This window comes from Gymnoscopelus braueri (assembly GCF_963280865.1).
Source record: "Gymnoscopelus braueri genome assembly, chromosome: 11".
Classification (NCBI taxonomy): domain Eukaryota; kingdom Metazoa; phylum Chordata; class Actinopteri; order Myctophiformes; family Myctophidae; genus Gymnoscopelus; species Gymnoscopelus braueri.
This window is the reverse complement of record NC_137613.1, coordinates 43,535,830-43,560,230: the sequence shown is the minus strand read 5'-3', so window position 1 is coordinate 43,560,230 and position 24,401 is coordinate 43,535,830. Positions and strand designations below refer to the sequence as shown.

Genomic DNA, 24,401 nt, shown 5'->3' with positions numbered 1-24,401 from the left:
GAGGGTGTCAAAAAGTGACCACTAACTGTAAGCTCGATTTAAAAAATAGCAGATCTATAGCTTATTTCTGCTATTTTTTAAAACAAGATTGACTGTTGCAGAAAGAAAACAATTGTCTATAGATGTTGATCTAAAATCAGATTCATCTGAAATAAGCATTCAGTGGTGGAGGAAATGAGAATAAAAGACAAGAATCTTGAGGTTAAATGTGAAAGCAATTGCCACCTCCTGGAACCCCAAATGACGCCCCTGGTGTATTGGTCCAGGCTAAGCAATCCTAAGTAGAGTCAAGGTAGCCTTGCAGTTCCTCCACTGTCATATCATGGTTAGAAAGTATGCAGGGATCAGATGAAGGGTAGTGTGGTCTGAGCTCTAGTTTCAGGGAGGGAAATCGGCTAAAATGTAATTTAGATAGCATGTTATGTAGACAGATGCCAGGTCATTTGTTGACCTGGCATCCATAGTGTGTATAGTTTCAATGTGCAGATTATAGATTTGTTTTGGTATTATATTGTTTAGACTGATGATAGGTTCTATGATCCTAGATTACTATTTCTATGCATTTGATGTATTACCTTGTATTTTCCGTTCTTGCTGTAAATCGCTCTGGATTAAGAGCGTCTGCTAAATGCCTAAATTGTAAATTGAACATTGTCTATAGTCAAAACCAAAATAAACGGATTGTGGCCGGGGTGGTGAGTGTCCTTGGTGATCTGCATACTCAGCCTTGACTACAAACTGTGTTTTGTGTGTCGTCAAGGCTTAGAACAAGATTGTAAAATCATTATCAAATTGTTACAGTCTTTATGCTACGTATATACCTGTTTTTATACTAACAAATACCACCACCAAGCTATGATTATTTAAAACACGAAACAGTGGAGATAGAAAAGTATTGATTAGATAAGAAGCAATTAGCCAGTCAAAAGGTTTGGTGAGGTAAGCAGTCCAGCCACCCACCCATCCACCCAACCAACCAGTAAGCATGACACTCGATGTACAGTCAGTCAGGGAGTTACTCAGACAGCTTGCTAATCAAGTGTTTTAGTCTTCCTTCAGCATTAGTCTACTAAGGCCTAGTGTTAGCCACTTTCCTTCAAAGTAATTGTCATTCACTAAGTCACTTAGTGTGCCAGTCAAAAGGAATTTTGCTGCTGTTGTACTTAACACAACTTGTACTTAAAGTTGTGCTGGATAAGTGTCAGCAAAATTCTTAAAATGCCATTAGTGGTGAGTCAGTTATTCAGACAGACAGCCCCAGTCACCCAGTCGAGGCCAGCCAGAAAGTTAGTCAGCCAAAGTCAGCCAGCCATCCAGTCTGGCCGCTAGCCAATCAGCTGGTCACTTACGTAGTCAGCCATCCAGCAGTCAGCCAGTTGAATGGCTGCCAGGGGTTCCATTTAGAGCCGGGATTTCAGCCTGAACACTGAGAAATAAAGTCTGGCCCTTACAGTATTAATGAACAAAACATCTGATGATGGAGGGATAGGAGAGAGAGAGAGAGAGAGAGAGGGAGAGGGGGAGGGATGGACGGACGGACGGCGAGGGCAGTAGAAGAAAAGAAGAGATAAAGGGTTGTTACCTTTTGGTCAAGATGAAAATCTCAATATTCTATTTGTAATCATTGATAAAGAGTGCTTGTTCAGTAACAGGGGTCACCCCGTCTCTCAAATTCTTTAATAAACAGAAAATGCATTTTCAATTGGGTCACCAATTTCATCCAGTCAGCAGAGAGAGCCAATTTATCAGCTGGAAATGTGTTTTCTGTTTACTAAAGGGCTGGAGAGACAGGCTAGGGAGATCCCTGTTACTGAACAAACAATCTATAGCCATTCAACACTTATTCTAACAAAAACATATCACTTAAACCCCCTTTAATTTGAACCTGACCTTGGCTTCGTGGCACCATGGGAGCGCTAACTTTTTTGTAGTCATCATCAGTGTTCAAGGTTTAGAAAGTTGTGAGAGTGGAAGGGACAGAGAGAGTCGGGGGGTGTTTCTGGGTGAAGGGTGGCATAGAAGAGAAGAAAGACATTTAAAGAATAAAAGACACGGATGGATAAGGTCCTAGTGCGGAGCTGACTGCTGCATCAGTATTCTCTTTGTAGTCTCTACCTTTAGTGGTATTTGGAAATGAATGGCTGAAGTGAATTTTAAATGATGCCTTTAGTGAAAGAAAGGAAAACTTGGAGGATTTTATGCGGGGACATTCATGCATACAGTAATCTATCTATTAATTCTACAAAACTCTGTGTGCATGCATATCTGACCTTCGCCAGATGTCATATTTGATGGAGATTCGAGGCAGCATGAAATATAAAAGTTACTGAATTATGTTGTTGTAATGAACTAGAGGGACCATCTAGTAGCCTTGGCCGTCGCATCTAGTAGCCTAGAATATAGGCTACATACTATTATTCCTAAAATACAATATTATTCCTCAAATACAAACCCCTCAGGTACAGGGTGGCTTGCTCTGCGTTGGCCTGATTGGGCATCATTGGGTTTTTACTATGCTGGTGTGTTATAATAAGATATGGTAATGTTCATTTGGATAAATTCCTATTTTGCATGTTAGTGATGATGTTGTGCAGCCTCGCTGTTCTCAGGGTTCTGAAACAGCCCCATGACAGGGCAGGGAGATGGGGGAGGGAGAGAAAAGCATGAAGAGGAGAGGTTCATTATGATCTGTGTGATCATGGTGTCATTTGTGGGAACTGTCTTTATTTGGCGCTTTATGGAAATATTAGTTGCGCGCAAGGCCTGTTATTAGATGACATGGATTTAGTTGGAGCTACAGTATATGTGTACACTCACACAGCTACACACACACACACACACACACACACACACACACACACACACACACACACACACACACACACACACACACACACACACACACACACACACACACACACACACACAAGAGAGCAAGATGTGCATGGGCATTTCATACTGTCTCTCTCTCTCACACACACACACACACACACACACACACACACACACACACACACACACACACACACAAAGAGAGCAAGATGTGCATGGGCATTTCATACTGTCTCTCTCTCTCACACACACACACACACACACACACACACACACACACACACACACACACACACTGCCTGACTGGGCGCACACGTGAATATTTTGTTCTGCTGTGAGACGCTCGAAGAAGTAACCCACCAGCACGCACGCGATCACAAAAAAATATTGAAAATAGATGATCTACTGGCTCACACCATGTCACAGCGTGGCATGCTGTGAGCTTGTAGATTGGCTATTTTTTTCCATGGCTATTTGGGGGTCTTTTGCATGGCAAAGGCACTGTTGTAGGGTACATTGCTGACCTGCACAGCCTCCCCAGCACGCACGCACGCACGCACGCACGCACGCACGCACGCACGCACGCACGCACGCACGCACGCACGCACGCACACACACACACACACACACACACACACACACACACACACACACACACACACACACACACACACACACACACACACACACACACACACACACACACACACTATGTAGAGCACCTTGCTTGTTCCAAAGGGCTGGCACCGAGAGAGGAGGCAGGAGGCTCGTTTGCTCTGAAGCGTGGAAGGAAGAGCTCCAGCTAATGTTTTGGAAGTGCTCCAGATGAGCCTGATTAAACCATAGTGGAACTGATCCAGGAAGCGTGGATAAAAAATAATGGATCTTATCCAGAAAGGGCTTGATAAAACATAATGGAACTAGCCCAGAGAGATGAGAGAGGGAGATGATGGAGATTGCTTTCACTGACCTTCAGTTAGTCACACCATTACGGTTGTATTTCAGGTACTACCTGCAGTAATGTTAGGACTCTGCAGGAAGATACATTTCAAACCCCCCCCCCCCCCCCCGCCCAATACAATGCAGCACTTTTGGTGTGATTTGATAAAGTTAGAAAAATATTTTTACACTGCTAATTTGTAGAGGGGGCGGTAGTGGCTTAATCCATTCAATCCGGGAACACATCTGTGTCATTTTAGATTTTAGCTGTAACCATTATTTTATACTTTGGCTATTTCTTTTTTTTTATTGTGAAAATGTTTGCAACTCTTTGAATATATATATATATATATATATATATATATATATATATATATATATATATATATATATATATATATATATATATATATATATATATATATTTTTTTTTTTTTTTTTTTTTTTTAAAGCAAACTCAAATCTTTGCTTCTCAGGATTCTACAAATTACTACTAAATTCTACTTTATTTTTTCTTCATTTTTTTTGTTATGTTGCTATAATATCAGTGGTTCTTTTTTCATGTCAAGGACCACCCAAAATGATATGTATTTGTCTGCGGACCCCCCCCCCATCTAAAAATATGTTGTTCCAGGGACTCCCACCAGAAGCAACGATTTGAGTTATAAATGTATATATATATTTAAAGATTTGAACACATTTTCATTTTTTCCCCCATTTTTTTTTCTCCAAAAAATAGCAGATCTTCAAGCTCATAGCGTGGCACTTGGTGCCGCACTATGAGCTTGTGTATCTTGTGTATATGAGGCAAATACCCCCCCCCCCCCCCCCTCAACAGCATTATTCAGGAAATGTGACAATGTAGCACTGTTGGCGTTATATTTTAACACTGCTAAAGGTGTAGAGGGGGCTAAATGTGTAGAGTAGTGGCTTAAGAGGTAGAGTGGCCGCTTGGGCATTGTAAGGTCCCCGGTTTGACCCCCGACTCCCAGTGAGTAGGTTGGTACATTGCTTCCTCTGCCATCGGCGTCAAAGTGTGTGAAAGGCTAAATGTAATGCACATTGTAAAGTGCTTTGGAGAAAGGCACTATATAAAGGCACCATTATCATTTACTATTTAGAGGAGATGCTACACATATTAACTGAATCCACTAGTGGAAAGTAAGTGCATTTATTCAACTTCTGTACTTAAGTACAATTTTAAGGTACTTTCACTTTACTCGGGTATTTAAATATATATGTACATCTACTCCACTACATCTCAGAGGCAAATATTTTACCATACTCCACTATCCTTATTTCACAGCTTAAGTTACTGGTTACTTTGCAGATTATAATTAATATTAAACACACATTAAATGACAAATCATGATGTATTATTTGTATTACCTTAACCTACCCAGCAGCACATCTAGTAATTAAGATTTATTTAAATGTTATTTTATTTCAGATAGGTCAGTGTAGAGAGAGGAAACCAAGGGTAGAGAGACATGCACACTATATGTTGCTACCAAAATACGTGGCCCTCACACTTATGTTGCACTGCCGATCCTTCTATCCGCAGGAGTAGTTTTATGTTGTGTCTGACATCAGTGCATGTTGATCTGGCGGCTTTGGGCATGTCGCTGCTTGGTTATTTCCATGGTGTCGCTTGACTGGTCTTGCCTGTTCTCAGTGGATTCCCCTTTTGGGGTTCTTGTTGCTATGTACAGTATATAGCAACATATTTTTTTTGTAATTTTGAATAGATAGATTTTCAGAAAACTCAAGTATTTAGAAGGCGTTTTTAGAATCGGCCTCAGGTCTAAATGGGTCAATATATAGTACAATTATAGATTCTTTTTTACAATTTTTGCTTGTAACAGAGTACTTCTGCAAACACTAACTGTCTTGTCATAGAAAAGAGCAAGATTGTGAGCAGGGTGTCCTCTGCAGCACAGTTTCAACATCATTTCATCCAGATAACACCGACCAGTATAGATTGGAAAACGTTTATTATTTATGATGTAAACGCAGGTGTGAATAATATGATATTTGAGCTTGCCGTTCAGCCTCCGCCACCGTACATAATACTACCCTGTTCAGCATAATTAGGAGAAGACAACCATTTCAGAGCAGGGAGATCCATCACAAACCCCCCCCCCCCGGGGGAAAAGAGCGCCTACAGGTGGGGGCATCCTCCCAACAGCGGTGGCGGTTCACAGTAAAATCTTCAGTTTTAATTTAACCATTTTGTAACTCTGAGAGTGTACAAATGTAACCAAATGGACCCTCAAGGGTCCATTTGGTTACGTTTGTACAGTCTCAGAGTTAACTTTACACTCATAATTTTACAGTGTGCGTACGAAAGCCAAATGAGCGACAGTGGAATGAACATACTGACTAGCAAGCTTGAATAGATTTCCAAATTAAGGCCAGCTGTTACATGTCACGTGACAGTTACATAACCCGCTGAGTTATGCCCTTAAAGTATTATATATATATATATATACTGTATCTACCTGAACTATCTCACAGGCTACGCATTGTATTGCATGTCGCTGCTGTCGGCCAGGAACCTTGTATCTCCCTGTTTTCACATTTTATGTTTTTCTTTGTTTTTCATTTAAAAGGATAGTTCACCCCCAAAAATTCTATTTAGTTTTTGTCCCATTCCTAAGCCGGTAGGCAACGGTTCCGGTAGGAGACACAAAGGAGACTCTTTGTGTCTCCTACCGGAACCACTGCCAGTCATCAAATTATTGGCTTAGGAATGCGACAAGAACAAAAAAATATCCATGAATTCAAGTCTCCACAGGGTGAGTAATTGATAGGGGAAAAACATTTTGGGGGTGAACTATCCCTTTAATGTGTGTCTAGATCAGCTGTTTTCATTACATTTGAATTTTAAAAAAAAGTGAATGTGGTTAAGTCTGCCTGTGGGTTCTACAAATATTTAACCAATTAAAAGCTTGAGACTAAATAATACACAGGACCCATTAGAACAACTGATTTTTTTCCACATCCCGAACAGTAACAATCTTGGACATACAGGACAAGATGTCCAGCAGACACAGCATGTGGCATATTCAACATAATGATGACACTGCATCTTTATAGTTGGATGATATGACCGCTAATAGTTGGGTGATCTGACCACTGTTGACATGTTGTCCTGACTCGGGGGCGAGACTCGTTAGCTTGCAGTGAACCAGGATCATCCAGCAGTGTGATCTTGTCTCTACCACGGCCTCATTTGTCCCATTCCAGCACCGTGTGGGTGAGAACGCTGTCAGGGGCTTTGCACAGCACACTGTTCAAACCCTGCAGGTACAAAACACAAGCCTGCCAGTCTTTTACACAACTGTCTTGTTAAAGAAATGATACATGTTATGAATGCATAACAATAAACCCAACACACTTCCATGTCAGTCTCGCCTCTGAATAACAGAATGTTTGTTATGAATACATAACTTATCTCCCGCAACTTGCATAATCAGTATCCATCAAACCCTTATCGATTTATTATTGAATCATCCTGCGCGCCGTATTTTTTAACGCCAGGAAATCGTATCGACAGCTTAAAGGACGACTTCACCAATTTTTTTTATATCTTCATATAATTATATATATTATATATAAGGAAGGTTGTGGACATTTCAGAAACCCACCTATCAGTGACATCATCGTTAAGCAGGTTTTTTTTTTCAAATGTTTTTATTTTTTTATTAACGAGAACAATGGCTTTCATTATAGCATGCTACCTGTCCAGGAATAAAAAGCCTGCAGTTTCTACCTCTAGCTTGGATTCCTCATCGATGATGTCACTGGTAGGCTGGTTTCTTAACTGTCCACAGCCCTCAGCATTAGCATTAATGAGGACCAATTATATGAAGATTGGTTGAAAATGGGTGAAGTCGTCCTTTAAGTGACATGGGCTACTCGAAATCCCCAAACTGAAAAATAACCTAAAATAACATTAGTAAATATTAGAGCTTAGTGCTGCCATACTGCCTACTGATTTGTTTGGCTGTGGATTAGAACTCTTTACTCCACAGACATTGGTACATTTCTCATACTCAAGGACATATATTTTGTTTGAAATGTTGGTTTGTTGTTTGTATTTCCACCTTTCATTACCACTTCTCAAATGACTGTTGTTTGGTCCATATCTGACACTAAACCAAATTATTTCCATAAATCACAGGTGACAACCTTTCTTGTCACCTGCAGAGGTACAAATCACTTTTCATTTGTCCTCCATTTTTGTTCCCTATAGCCCTCAATTGTTCACACTAACATGCAACGAAAGGAGAGTAGATGATATGAAAAAAATATCCTCATTCACTAATTAAACATAATTGAAAATAACACTATTTTCAAAATCGTAATATTTGTTCATTCATGTTCATGATGGGATATGGACAATTAGGGAGACTTTGAATAATTGTGATTTTGTCATGCACATCCCCAATCGAGGAATATACTGTTTTCCTCAACCGTAGATAAAGTATACAGCAGTGGTGAAAGTGTGGTCCAGTGACCCTCAGGGTTCCCTGAGGGGGTCCAAATGGATCTGTAACTCTGAGAGTTATGCAGAGTTGAAATTAAAACGTTTGAGAATCACTGGCATAAAGCAATCGCAGCAGGGACAGTGTGTGATAGAATTGTGTATGCACACACAGTACCAAACAACCCAAAACAGGGTCTACGGATGTGTAAGGCTCAATAGTGGTGGACAGATGACAGCAGGGTTGTTGATGTAACATGACCTTTATTTCTTGGAGCTCTACGGCTTCACACAGTGTTTGCCATGCTGTGGTCCTAGCAGGAAATGAACTGTATCGCCGACAGAGGAACGTGTTACAGGGGGAGAGCAGATGTAGAGTTCTGTCCAGACGGTGTCTCCCCCTGAGTCTGTTTGGGGATGCTGATTTATCCTGTGTGCATCGATTAGCTTGATGCACAACAGGTGTGCAGTCCCACCTCCAATTAGTTTGACTCGAGCCACATGTGCAATCAGACGGACAAAAGCACAAATTCCTACAAGCTTCCATAACTTCTCCACATGTTTATCTAATTGTTCATTTTTAGAACATAAAGTATAAGAGCATGGTATGAAATTAAAATTATGAGCTGTGCAACTAGGTAAATTGGTACAGTTGGAAACTCTATGTGGAAATTAGTTTCCGCTGGGAGTTTGCGGATCAATGTATTCTAGCCTCAAACCTTTCTCTGACAGACAGTCCTAATGTCCCCCCCCCTCACCTCAACACCTGGCTGTGGGTGTCTGCATTTGGCAGTGTGTCTTTGTGTATCCGCATGCACGTGTGAGTGTGTCTGTCGGTAAATGTGCCTGTGTGGGCACGAGGGACTGTGAGTCTCACGCATCAGTTTGTGTTCAGTCTTATCCATTCTCACAGCTTGTTGTGTGCTTGTGACTGCACATCCATGTGAGTATGTCGGTCTTTATATGTGTATATATTTGTCTCTGCACACGCACGTATGTGTTCACCATTGAGCATGGGAGCCTTTTCACGTGTGTCTGTGTTTGTGTATGTGTCGGGCCTGAAGCGATCCATTTCCTTCCCTGCAGCAGAGTCCACCAATCACAGCTCTCCATCATCTCTCTTCATTACGTATTCATGACTTTCTGTGTCTGCGGGGCTGTGATTGGCCCATAATGAACGACTGACGGCATCATCAGTCAACCGATGCCACAGCAGCGAAATCAGTCAGTCGTCACAAGCGAAACACCAGTCAACCATTTGTATGAAGACATTATTCAACTGGAGTACTGGGACGCTAAACCGCCTCAGGATGCTGTTACAGTATATTGGATATTGTAGACTGTATGGTCCCTTCGATAGGGTTCCCTATACATTCAAAAGTGATATATGCATCATGACTTGCTAATTGTGAGTTGCTCTCGATAACTACAGGCAAGCTGTACAGAAAACATTAAGATGGAATATGCCAAATGCTATTCCCTTGCATAAAAGTCATGGTTTTGTGTGAATAAATCCTTAAATCCATTTCCTTGTCAGCGAAGGCTAAAGAAACATTAGTCAAACTGAGCAGTGAGACACTACCGGCCTCAGGGGTTTTGATATATTGGATGCTGTGGACTGCATTCTGTTTGATATGGGCTCATAAATCTATAAACTACCCCTTTATCACTGTTTATATTATTTCGGAAGTGCATATTTTACCAGTGCTGAGGTTTCAGTGTTGACTTCTGCCACTGTAGCATCAAAAGAACTATTACCATTCATTAAGGTTGCTTATCCACAGGGAGTCTCTCTTCTCAGTACTGGCTGCTGCTTCATGTTTTCTACATGAACGTGCTGTTTTGTATCCCTGACAGCATGTTTTTAGTACTTAAAGGAGAATTCCGGACAAATTAAGTGTTATCTTTGATGTCTCGTTACTCACCTACCGATGTGAAAAGTAGCGTTCTTTTTTTTCATATATTCCCCTGTCGTCATTTTTTAAACCCCCTCCGTTGTCATAATGGGAGCGCGTGGCTAAGGGAAATTCGTCTATTATAACCGACGCAAAGTTGTTTTTTTCACTACTAGTATTCATAGTAGAGTCTCATGATAGTCAAACATGCGTTGAAACTATCTGCGAGGCTGCCGTCAATGGCGAACGATTTAACACTGGTTGCTTGTTTCCAGATTCTGGCAACACGAGTTGCCAGGTTCTGGAAGAAACAAGCAACCAGTGTTAAATCGTTCGCCATTGACGGCAGCCTCGCAGATAGTTTCAACGCATGTTTGACTATCATGAGACTCTACTATGAATACTAGTAGTGAAAAAAACAACTTTGCGTCGGTTATAATAGACGAATTTCCCTTAGCCACGCGCTCCCATTATGACAACGGAGGGGGTTTAAAAAATGACGACAGGGGAATATATGAAAAAAAAGAACGCTACTTTTCACATCGGTAGGTGAGTAACGAGACATCAAAGATAACACTTAATTTGTCCGGAATTCTCCTTTAAAGAGTGCAGAGTACTTCACTTTCCAGTAGTCGCTTAGCAACAGGAAGACTCATCCAGTGCTTAACACAAGCATCTGCTCGGCGCTACTAGCTAAAAAAGTTCTGCTCATATGCAATCTACGAGCACTTACAAAGAAAGTCAATTGAATGACATCAGCTAGGTTTGGGACAAGCATGACCACATCTCATAATGGAGAGGTACAAGGTGGATTTCCTGTTGCTTCCAAGTGTTCTGGAGCAAGGCAGTAAGGGTCCTACCTTGCACTCGCAATGCCTTATACAGTATTTGACCAGGCGATATGCTTGTTTTAGCATGATGTGACTGCACCCTCTAAATAGCATAAGACGTTGTGGCCACCTGTGCATGGACTGTATTCTTAAGGTGGGGCATGGTAAGGCACAATCAAATTGCAATGGTATATCGTATAGACCCCTTTAAAGACGACGTCACACTGATGAGAACCAGTATGCGCGCTGGCCGGCACCAAATGAAACCCATTCTGTCATGTCTCGCTAGGACGCGCCTCACTAGCCAACACACAAGAGGAGGTTGAATGAACTAAAACCAGCGCACCCCGAAACAATATGTTGGGAATTGATTGCATGAAACAATCACCTGTGCGTCCAGTCTCAATGTTGGTAAACAAATAATTGGTCTATAAGACAAGATAAAACAAGACCTCCTCTTATGTACTGCATGATGTCTTTTTGTTATTTTAAGCGCTGCAACATCTTCTAGAAAATTATACACGCACATAACTCCAGTACAACTCAAGCTTCTTATACACACTGGAGCGCATACTACCATGAAACATGAAAAAAATAGAATATTAGTTCCATTGCTACCCTTTCATATTACTCAGCATGAGGCTATCTGCCTCACGCTGAGGAATTTGAATGGGTAGCCTAAGTGAGGAATCTCCCGATTTCACCATTATTACATAGCCTACTATTTTGTGTGAATAGGAGTTGTAACCTTAAATGCACTTGTCAAACTGTCATCTCTACTTCACGAGCAATGTCAACTTTCTTGTATTTATCTCTTAACTTGATCTGTCCAATGATTGCATCAGATATTGCTGCATCTTTAGAAGTGCGAGTGGGGAAGAGGAGACAAATTGCACATCTAAAACCCAAACTGTTCCATTTCTCCCTAGGGAGTGCACTTAAAGTAGCAATAGGCTACTACCAATCCAAATAACAGATTTTATCATAAGCATGCTCTGCCCAGGGAAAAGGGTAATGGCTTGAGATTTACCTTTGATACGCAAAGAGTTTTCTTTCATGTGATCTGTAGACCTGCGCCTCCAAATGATGCGCTGTTTTCAATAGCACATATCATACGTTTGTTTATATTTTGCGTTCTGTTTATTGCTACTCTTCTATTGATCCCTGTGGGGAAATTCGTCCTCTGCATTTGACGCATCCTATTAGGAGCATTGGGCAGCATACATAAATCACTTCTATTGTGCTACAACTGTTTAAAGTTAGCAAATGATCTAATCTAAATACAGCAATATACACTGATTGAAAGCAAAGAAATCTAATCCTATTGGAGAGTGACATTTTGAAAGAGAGAAAAAAACACTCCCGCCGATTCAGTACCATAGACAGTAACTGAACTCCGTCACCCCTGCCAATAGGCTCTGTCCATGACTGTTAGTTCCCTTTTCCAGAATGTGGCATTCCCGTTTCCTGTTCCGGGTCAGTTTCTCATAGTTTACTTTCATTGGCTCAGCAGCAGATTTGAACCGGAAACACATATGAAGGTGTTGTGTGTTTCCAGTTCAAATCTGCTGCTGAGACAATCAAATCCAAGACAAAAATAGCTAGACTTGCCATCTCCAGTTTACTTCCCGTATCGGCGTGAAGTAGGCAGACACCTTTTTTGGAGACCGGAAGCAGGTTGGAGTCTATTAATTCCAATGTTTCCAAAGTTTTCACCCGCGCAACCAGGCTGAAGGCACCATATACCGGCAATAATGCACATATTTACCACCTCCCCAGCTGCAGCTGGCCACGGAACATTTATATATATTATGATCGCGTGTCAGACCGTTAAAGAAAATATAACCATAGCTTTCCCTTCGCTTTTTATACCATGTGAAAACTACGATGTCTAGCCAAAACCAGGGCAAAACCAGTTAACTCAAGATAAAAACCATATCCAGGAAACGGATGACGCTATTTCCGGATCCGGGTGAGTGGAAAGTGAATGGAAAGTGAACCTGATGACGGAAGTTACAGAGAACAGCGCGATCGTTTATTAAACAATTCAAAATTAATCGGACGGGTATTTGTAGAATGTTGCCTCTAGTGGCTCCAATTGGGATGACAGATCTTCCTAAATTAACCGTCTTTGATCAAACAAACCCAGAACATTAAATTGGAATGCCACCTTCTGGAGTCATGCACATAGCCTATTCAGCACCATGGACAGTCACTGAACTCCAACATGCAGCTAATTCAGCACCATGGACAGTCACTTATCTCCAACATGCAGCTAATTCAGCACCATGGACAGTCACTGAACGCCAACATGCAGCTAATTCAGCACCATGGACAGTCACTGAACTCCAACATGCAGCTAATTCAGCACCATGGACAGTCACTGAACTACAACATGCAGCTAATTCAGCACCATGGACAGTCACTGAACTCCAACAACTCCAGACCGTATATTAGGAGCAATGAGCCTTCGGAGCAATAGCCAATTGGCTCTATGCACAGCAGCCGTATTGGAAAGAAATTGGGCCTCTTCTTACTTCCTTCACAGGTGTTACCAATGATACTAATGAAGGCTCTGTTCCATTCTGGCCAGGGTGCTGATATTGCTCCTTATGGTGGGTGTGTAACTCTTGAGAGTGTACAAATGGAACCAAATGGACCCTTATTTGTACACTCTCAGAGTTATGGGGGTCCTTGAAAATAAGACAACCACTATGCCACACTAAATGGAACAGAGCCTTAATTAGTATCATTGGTAACACCTGTGACGGAAGTAAGGAAGGGGCCCAAATCATTCCCAATATGGCTGCTCTGCATAGAGACTGTTGTTTTTTTGGGATAAGGGGCCATTGGACTAATGGGGTTTTGGTTGAATTAAGACATTTTTAGATCTATTGGGCTTTCGGAATAATGGGCCTTCGGACCAATGGGCAGTCCCCGATGCTGAAGTGCATGCCAATAAACGCAGATGCACCAGCAGCAGCATGGGTGAGGAGGGATAATCTGGCAAGGGAGCTGGCCAGCTGTACCCCGTAGCCTGGTAAGCATACGGAATGGTTTAGTATAACATATATCAAGCCGGTATTGACTTTATTTGGTAATCTCCCATCACCTAACTGCAGTGAAACAAATATTTTTACAAATAGGTGAGATCGGGTATGAGTTGACGTCAAATACATGGCCATCCTTTGTTACAAACAACCCCACTACCAGTGTGGGTTGTGTAACACATGCTGTGGTAAGTTGTAACGTTAGACAAAAGAAGCAAAAGCACGCTTCACCATGTAATATGCTCCAGACAGATTTATTGAAACAAAAGAGCAATCCAGAACAATGTCTCTCTCTCTCTCTCTCTCTCTCTCTCTCTCTCTCTCTCTCTCTCTCTCTCTCTCTCTCTCTCTCTGTTAAGCCAAACTTACGCTAATGTAGATACCTGCCAAGTACATTTTCCTTCCTCCGTGACTGCATGACGAAACAAGGACTGGTTATAATGGGAGGGTCCAGGAGCAGCTGGGGGCAGTGTGCATGTGATGGAGGAGATACAGAGGTCAGAGGAGGAGGGGTTGCAGGACTGAGGCACTGTACCGCTTCAAGGAGCCTTCACAGATTATCCATGATGTGTTGAAGAGGCAGTAGAAGCGCCTCAAATAGGGAACAAACGCCTAACCCACATTGAGATGCGATGCGTTGCACAGGAGACTTTTCTGTCACAACATTTCTGCCATGACAATGGCAATAGAACAGTGTGCAAATGTAAGGCTCTCTGTTAGCTCTGAGTGGTTAATTGTCTATTTTGCCCAAACTATAGTACACCTATGTATGTAGGCCCATAAGTCCATACACTTAAGACACGTGGCTTTGCCATGACTATTATTGCACATTAGATAAGGTGTTGAGTTTAAGAATAAAGATATTTCCCTTAATTTCTAACTCATAACACATGTAGATAGGTAGGTAGGTAGATAGATAGATAGATAGATAGATAGATAGATAGATAGATAGATGCTTTATTGTTCTTGCGGAAATTCATTTTGTACCAAGCAGCCATCAGGATACAAAAAAAATCACAAAACATAAATACACAACACATAGACAGATCACACAATACATTGACAGTGCTACACAGCTCCTCTCTTACAGAGTGGAACATAGAAAAGGCTACCGGTCATAGTTCAAGAGGCATCACATGTAAGTGACTGTGGATAAGTGTGGCAGCTATATTCTTGTGGCTACTTAGAAAAATATGTTACTCTATAGCACTTAATTGTTTTCTTTGCACTCTATTTACTTGACTTTAAGCTTGTTTGTTCACTAGGGATCATGTCACTTACTGTGGTCTTGCACTGTGTATGTCGCTCTGGATGAGAGCATCTTCTAAACGCTTAAATTGTAGATTGTAAGTGTAGCTCTGATCAGCATCTGTAATACTGTGTCTGCCACTGCAAACAACAAAAGGGCCTGGGCACGGGCTAATAGCATCTCAGCCACACTCCTTTGAGTCCAGTCAGTAATTAGCTTGACCTGCTTCTTCAGAGAATACCACAGAAGGGGACAATTTAAATGCTGAAGTGTTTTTTACAAAAGAATGAGTGATTCATTACGAATGTACATAAATATGATGTATGCATACATCAAAGTGTCATTAATGCCTCAGACCCTGGGCTCTGGCAGATGCAGTTTAGTGTGTTTAGTGTGGCACCAGGCAGATGGTTTTTCCTGTAATTAAGCTTTTGGTGTGTTTCAATGCTGTTAGTGTTGTAATATAATGTACTGTGTGTAATGCACTGAACGTGGTTTTCTCTAGTATCATGGATTCTGTTTAACCCATTAAGACCGAGAAGGCACCGGTGTCATTTCAAGATGTCTTTGGCTATTCAAAAATAGCAGATATACAAGCTCATAGCGTGTAGATCTGCAATTTTTTTGGGAAGAAATTGTGAAAATGTGTGCAAATCTTTGAATATATGTATATATACATTTTTAACTCAAAATCTTTGCTTCCCAGATGGGGGTCCACGGCAAAATACATATCATTTTGGGGGTCCTTGACATGAAAAAGTTTGAGAACCACTGATATTATAGCAACATTTCTTTCAAAAAACTGTCAGGATTTAGAGGAAATTTGTAGAATCACCAGAAGCAAAGATTTTAGTATTTTTTTTTTTTTTGATAGATTCAAAGATTTGCTTGAATTAAAAATTGTTTTAATAAAAAATAGCAGATCTACAAGCTCATAGCGCGGCACTCGGTGCCGCGCTATGAGCTTGTAGATCTGCTATTTTTGAATAGCCCAAATACATCTTAAAATGACACACAGACACGTTCCCGGTCTTAAGGGATTAAAACTTCTATTGATTTAGTGTGGATTCTGTTAGTTCGGTGCATATTGTGTTGAAACAGTTTACGGAGCACTATGTTAGCCTTGAAGGTTTAGTACGTATTCTCTTTTTAATGACGTATCATTCAGTTTTCCTGTCTATTGGATTAGTCATGAAATATGGTTTAGCGCCGTGTTGTGCTACAGTGGAAAAGCAGTTTTGCATGGATCCTGTTAGTGTTGAAATATAGTTTAGTTTTGCTGCTTAACCCAATAAGACCTGAGGCCCGATTCTACAAAATGTCTTCTGAATCCTAACTGCTTTTTTTTTTTAAATGCTGCTGTACCTCAGTGGTTCTCAAACCTTTTCACGTCAAGGACCCCCAAAATGTATATGTATTTGGCCGCGGACCCCCATCTCAAAATGTTTTGTTCCAGGGACCCCCCGGAAGCAAAGATTTGAGTTGCAAATGTTCACTTTAAAAATATATATTATTCAAAGATTTGCACACATTTTCACGATTTTTCAAAAATAGCAGATCTACAAGCTCGTATACGAGCTTGTATATCTGCTATTTTTGAATAGCCGAAAAAGTCTAAAATGACACTTAGGCTTCCCCGGTCTTAATGGGTTAATCGTGTTTGCTGTGAAATATAGTTGGGTTTACTGTGTTTTCTCTTGGTAGAGAAATACAGTTTAGTTTGAGCACATCTGCCTTTCCATCTGTTGTTTTCCATAGAACTGATGCTCCCTGTAGGAAGGAACAACACGGCCATATTTAACTATGATCAATATTAGCACAGGACAGCTTTTATGACACACATTAATCAATCTGTTTTTTCAGCTCACGGTGACCCATATTTGTCGTTCTAAACGGGCTGAATCGGCACTCCTTTGAATCGCAGTTTTTGTGATCTAAAGCGCTTGATATGCTTCGTTGCGCTGGGGTGCTGCACACTGAAAGTAGCTGATCGACAAGCTTACAATGCGATGCAGCATGCAACTAAGTATGCATCTGCCTTAAAAATCCGGGAAAAGCTATTCAAAAATAGCCAATCTACAAGCTCACATTGAGCTTGTAGATCTGCTATTTTGGAAAAATCGTGTAAATTTGGGCAAATCTTTGATTATATATATATTTTTAAGCGAACATTTGTAACTCAAATATTTGCTTCTGGGGGGTCCCTGGAACAAAACACTTTGAGATGGGGGTCCGCAGCCAAATACATATCTAAAAATGTTTTCTAAATCCTAACAGTATGTTGCTACTATATCAGCGGTGCTCCGACTTTTCCATGTCAAGGACCCCCAAAATGAAATGTATTCGGCCGCGGACCCCCATCTCAAAATATGTTGTTCCAGGGACCCCCCAGAAGCACTGATCAGAAAGAAAATTGTTCGCTTTAAAACATATACATATATTCAAAGATATTGAAGCAGATCGAAGTGCTCTTTAGCCAGACACCCCCCAGAGCCTTGTTTTAGAGAGTTGCATCACCTTGGGGGCAGAAAACAGCAGCGGTCACGTGGTCACATGTAAACTAACGCTCACAGACTCCGTAAACTTCCGGTTCAGGGCTTTGAAGACTGGCCCGAGTGAACGGAGGTGACGCAACTCTCCTTATATGGCTCTGGACACCCCTAACTGCTCCTGGATGAGCAGGTTGGTGCCTCGCCATGGTTTCCTCCAAAGTCGGTGAGAGAATGTGATGCACATTGTAAAGCACTGTGGAGAAAGACGCCGTATATAAATGCACCATTTAGATTTGTGTGTCCTGAATGGAATGTGGTTGTTCCCCTGTTGAGGCTTTGATAAGATCAGGTACGATAAGTCAATAAGACCAAATTACTGCAACCTGTCTCTGTGGTTAGCCTGCCACATCAATAGAGAGCTAGTGGGAATAACGTCAATTCAGCAATTCTGTTGCTGTCGGGCAGAAACCTTGTATCTCCGTATTATTCTTTTTCTTTTTCTTCTTAAAAAATATATATAAAAAATGATGCCCTATTTCTTTGTCATTATGTAATTGTGAAAATAGCCGATCTACAAGCTCACAGGTGTGAGATGTGAGCTTGTAGATCTGCTATTTTTGCTATTTTAAACAATTGTTTGAAAATGTTTACCTATTATGACATGCCCTACATAGGAAGGGCAGTTTGAAAGTGGTTAACCCTTTAAGACCTGAGGCGATTCTTAAAAAATATTTTAACACAGAAATTTGAAAAAAATCTTAAAGAAATGTTTTCAAGATTTTTCAAAAATAGCAGATCTACAAGCTCATAACGCGGCACACAGATGCATTCCAGGTCTTAATGGGTTAAAGGAGTAGTTCACCCAAAAATGTCCGGCGGTCTCACAAGACATTAAGGCTAAAAGGATAACACAAACAAAATCCTGGGGACTTGTTTCCATTGTGGTCCTATCATGTCTGTGGGTTTTATAAATATTGAACCAAAGAAAAGTATTAGCAAGAGCTTAGTTATACTAAGTAATTAAATTAATGACTACATTGGAGCCATTGAAACACATTCTTATGTTTCCATTTCCTAAAAGTACCGGTTTTAGACATGCTGTATGGTTCCCACCCGACAGCCACAAAATTCAGCTTAATGGGTTATGTGCTTATTTTGTTGAAGTGTCTCTTAAAAGTTCTCTTCATATTACCATGCTTTGTTAATGATGTTGCTGTTAGTTGCGATATTACACGCTGTTTAATGTAAAACAGCTCTGGTGTGTGTGTGTGTGTGTGTGTGTGTGTGTGTGTCCCTCCGAGGCAGCAGTAGGACGGAATGATGGATGAGCTGACATGAAACGGTGTTTATTAAAGCCAGTCATTATAGCCACAAGTGTAAATTACTCCGGTGCTAAATCACACTCTCAATATGCTCTAGTCACACTTTGCAGCTCCCTTGTTCGACTTCGATAATGTTGTTGTTGCAGAACATATTCTTGAGCCAACGTAAAAAAAAAAAGAAAAGCTGGCTGTTTTTCCTCTTGGTTGAATTGAGGCTATGTGTTGTCTGAAATCCATTCAAAAATGCATAATGTGATTTTGCTGGGTAGTGCAGCGGCAGACATCAAGCCATGGCGTCTGGTGAGGCTTCAGCTCCGTTTGTCCCCAAGGGGCGGAATAAACAATAAACAAACAACAGCTGGAGCCTTGCTTCTCTTACTTTTGGCTGTTAAGAGAAAGTTGTTCATATTCTCAAGGCTAGACCGAGGATGTGACAGCGTGCTGTCTAGGATTACTACATTACATACCGTAGTAATTATTTTCGTAGGTGAATTTGGTAAGGTGAAGTCAGTTCACGCTCTAGCCGAGGCATACTGGCGTGCTGAACTTATGATGCGTATCATTCTGTCTGGCTGGCTATATCACATTACTGTGATGCTTACTGCAGCTGGGCACCATGTCCCTCAGGAGCACCCATAGCTCTCATTAGTAGGTAACATGCATGATAGGGACAATATTAACGCTGAAACTATGAATTATCTTCTTAGTGATTATTCTATCGATTATGTTTTTTTGATTAATTGAATAATTGAGAAGCAAATTTCATTTTTTCATATATCAGTGAATCAAATTTTTTTACCGATTTGTCTGATTTACCACTTAAGCCCTATTTGTTTTACTTTGTTTGAAAAAAGCCTGTTTACTCACAATGCTTCTCATCAAGGCATGCTGTGAGCTGATAGATAAAGCTCGTAAATCGACTATTTTCACTACTTTTGAAAATCGATGAATGAATTCAAATCTAGTTTTATTCATTGATTGATTTAATTAATTAGTTAACTAATTAACTATTGCACCCCTAATATTTGTAGTAAATTCATTCATATTTCATATATTTTCATTTAATGTTTACATCCACATACAGTATACTGCCAGGTGTGAGCTCAGTCCAAGCGTGCAAAGTGTGCTGTCAATCCAAAAAGCTAGATTTTATACTTCTTCACACAACAACGCATATTGTGAGCTAAGCTTGTAGGTCAGCTATTTTTTTTATGCGCAACACCGTCGTGCGACGGAGCATAAATTAGACTTAAGAAAATTAAACCTTTAAAGGAAACTGTCTAATAGAAGAAAATTTGGTTTTCATGCTTGAAATTTGAATATAATTGCTGTTGAAGGAAAACATGCCACCCTGTTCTTAGATACTAATGTTGTTCTGTAGTCTTTTTGATTGAATGACAGTATTTTTGCCGCGCGGCACTAGGCGTAATTACATTGTACAGCGTAATACATTAAATATATTTCATTTATGGAATAATATATTGGTAGTACCTAAATATGCCATGTAATACAACTGTGGTTACAAAATGATATGTCAGCATGTTAATCATGCAATACTAATGTGTTAATGTGTCAATATGCTAAACATGCGCTGCTAATTCCCTGCAACTATTATACGTCAACATGTCAGCCATATAATGCAAATGTATAAGGTCTAATGCAATTAAAGTTAATTGAACCATAGCCATCACATTTTTTTTTTAAATATAGGTCAAATAACGTAGCTGTACTTGTGTGTTGGTACTTTTATAGGATATAAATATACGTTTATTCTTCTATGAAGCCATTGTACAACATGAGAGACTTAGCACATTATGTCCCCATGGCACACGGAAACCCAATGTCACAATGGTTAATGGACTGCCATTGATTTTGAGCACCTATATGTAGCCTGTGTTCAACATTAGGCTAATTGTTACTTTAAAAATACATGATTTAATATCACAGTGGTAAATGGAATACCATTCGTGTGTGTGTGTGTGTGTGTGTGTGTGTGTGTGTGTGTGTGTGTGTGTGTGTGTGTGTGTGTGTGTGTGTGTGTGTGTGTGTGTGTGTGTGTGTGTGTGTGTGTGTGTGTGTGTGTGTGTGTGTGTGTGTGTGCGTGCGTGCGCGCGCGTGCGTGCGTGCGTGTGCGTGCGCACGTGCCATTGTACCCCAGTCAGCTAATTGTTAGTACATTAACTCATCTGGTATCTATCACCAAGCAATGCATTAGCCTGTCAGGTCATTATGAAAATGACGTCTGTCTGCCATCTATCAGCCATTCATTAAGGTGATTTGTCACAGTGGGTTTGTTATTCAGAGTGAGATCTTTGTGTTTACAGTGCTTGCATCATTTATGGTGATAATGTCTTCATTAATTATGATAGAGTAAGAGACCGGAAAGAGAAAAAAAATCTAATCTACAGTGAGTCCAGTTTAAATCACTCTGCATGTACTTAGAGTCATAGTGTTACTACCCCCATTACAACAAATATTACAGTGCAGATGGGAAATGGGAATTCTCACCTGAACAATGCATTTAACTCTGAGGGTGTGAAAATGGACCCTAAAGGTACATTTCCACCGCAAGATAAAATATCTTTCCAGTCGCTTGAATCGCTTCACTTTGGTCACGGCGGTCAGCGTTGGTAAACGTGAGGCGATCGTCGCCTCACTTCGGATTGTTCACCTGGAGTGAAGATAACGAGGCGACACTGTCTCACTCCCCAAAATGCATATTTTCACTTGTTGGGATGTGACATCCCAAGAAGTCAAACGGTGACTGGAAGGGGGTACTTTTACAATCTACAGAGTCGCCGTGCAGAGCGTTGCAAAGTTCGATTGAGCCGACTCAGAGCCGTTCCAGTTATGTCCCGGTAGGGACACAATCGTAAATCATTGTCTCCCCTAGTCATCATGTGACATATTTGCCCCCGCCCTTCCAGTCAACGTTTGACTTCTTGGGATGTCCGTCCCAAGGAGTCAAGTTGTTGACTCTTTAGGGTGAGAATGCGTTGGACGGAACGCTTTGTTCGCGCCGTCTGCGCGGCTCGATACAACGTTGCGTCTTTGCATTGATTTGTATGTAATCGCGCCGCTTGAACTAATATTTTATCTCGAGGTGGGAACGCACCTTTACATCTCAACGTGTAGATTGAAGTCTCAGAGATACAAATCGCATCAAATCGGGGTCCCGTGAGTTAATGCACATCAAATGTTTGTCATCATGTCCAATATGGCCCTTGACCACCACGTGACACATCTCATGTCCCCGTCTCTATCTCTCTCTGTGTCTGGCTATATCTTTTATCTTTCATAGCGCGAGCGTGTCATTCTGTGATAAGTTACAGTAGGACGAAAAAGGACAATGATGTTAACCCTGTAACAAAACGATGTCAGCTGTGTTTGCAGGGACAGATTTGACACGGCTGACACCACGAATGCTTCCATCATCTCTTCAGCATTCCTCTTGTCTTGTCTTTGAGTGACCCTGATAAGTTTGAGCCCTTCTCTTCTCGCCACGTATCGCTTTCTCAAGAGTTTTGACAGCAGAGCTGCAGAAGTGTCATTCTGATTAAAGATGATGCCAGCTTTTCTCTTACTCCCGGCTTCTGTTCAGCATAAATCATACGGTGTCCTGCGAAATACCGACACATCTGGCGCGTGCGCGTGTGCGTGTGCGTGTGCGTGTGCGTGTGTGTGTGTGTGTGTGTGTGTGTGTGTGTGTGTGTGTGTGTGTGTGTGTGTGAAAGATAGACAGGGGGTGATCTAGCTTATCAAATAAACAAATGCTCTGAATGCAGCTGTTGTTGAAGTCATGTTCCTGCTTTTCTCTCTCTTTCTCTCTCTCTCTTTCTCTCTCTCTCTCTCTCTCTCTCTCTCTCTCTCTCTCTCTCTTTGGCTCTGACTGTTGCCGTCTTCTTCTCCCTCTCTCCATTTCTGCCATCTTACTATTTCCTTTTGCCAAGTGACTTCTTTCTTTTATGCTTTACTCTTCTCTCTCACATCACCGTGAGGGAGAAGAATGGGTCATTTTTTTTATTCCTTTGCTTAATCTTTTCTTTTTCTTCTCCTTTTCCCCCCAATCTGTTCTCTGATAATTTAATTTACTTTTTTTTTCTCTTCTCTTTTTGTATTCTGTTCTCCTCTGCAGTGAAGCGATCAGTAGATTTTAAATCGCGGGGCGTTAAATTATTCCCTGGCAAAGACTCCAGCAACAAGTTTTCAATCTGTGAGTTCACACCTTACTCTCACTTTGATTATGGCTAACTAACGTACCTGTGGTGGCTTGGTTTGGCTTGGAATGGCTTGGTTTCCTTATGTTTTGGCATGCTTTTTCTTCTTTTTTTTAATTTCTTAAAAAGGCCTGTGTTTTAACCGTCCGTATTCTGGGGTGAACATTTGACAAAAATTGACAATGTATGAGCTCACAACGCCTTGCAACACGACGCCTTGTGAGCCTGTAGATTGCCTATATTGGACAAAGAGATTTGATGTACAGTATATGGGGGGAAAATGAAAAGATGAAGTATAGAGCCCTGGGGGACTCCGGTCAAATAAGTGTAGGGTTTATTTGTATACATCCAGGGCCCTATTTTGCGCATCTTAATTACCGGGTGGGTCTTAACTAAAGACTTGGAGGCGTGGCCAATGCTGTTTTGCTATTTTGAGGACGGTAAAAGGCCTGAATTAGTCATGGCGCCATGTTGTGACTAATTCAGGGCCGTTTACCGCGTATAGCGCCTTGGCGCATTTTAAGTTCAGACACTATGATCTGGTTATTATTAAGATGTGCAAAATAGGGCTCCTGGTGTTACTTATGTTTTGACCCGGCCTTTGCAAGAGCATGCATTTTATATTCTGCATGGCTGCCAGTTTTTTTGTCATGTCTTTCGTTTCATTTTATGATTACTTTGGTATTGTTTGTGTATGTGTTTTGGCCTTGCTTACTGGTTCTGTGCATGCTGCTGCATGGCTTGCTTTTGCTATAAGGTTCATGATGACTTTGTTTTGACAAAATGGTTGATCATGACTGTTGCCTGCTCTGGGCTGCGCTTGTGGATCAGCCGGTGTGACGTCGCATGTCCGTCCTGCCTCTTGACTCTTCCTTTTTAACATCGTCTGCTCTTTCTCTCTCTCTCTTCCTCATCCCATCTCTCCTCCTCTTCCTCCTCCTCCTCAAGCCTGATTCATACTCCGTCGCACGAAGGCGCCGCTCGCCGATAAGAGACGATCTACAAGTGTAGAAAAGTGATTTGAAGAGTGATTTGTGAGCTTGTAAATCGGCTCTTGTCAGGCGAGCGACGCAGAGGGACACGGAC

General features: G+C 41.2%; 1 protein-coding gene across 1 annotated transcript in view; it reads left to right on the top strand.

The window, feature by feature from the left end:
• The window catches only part of csmd3b (CUB and Sushi multiple domains 3b), a 592,566-nt gene that overhangs the window by 340,751 nt on the left and 227,414 nt on the right, over positions 1-24,401 (top strand). The window contains exon 7 of the mRNA XM_080442703.1: positions 23,234-23,311. Coding sequence (XP_080298829.1) covers positions 23,234-23,311 — 78 coding nt within the window. The remainder of the gene's footprint in view (positions 1-23,233; positions 23,312-24,401) is intronic.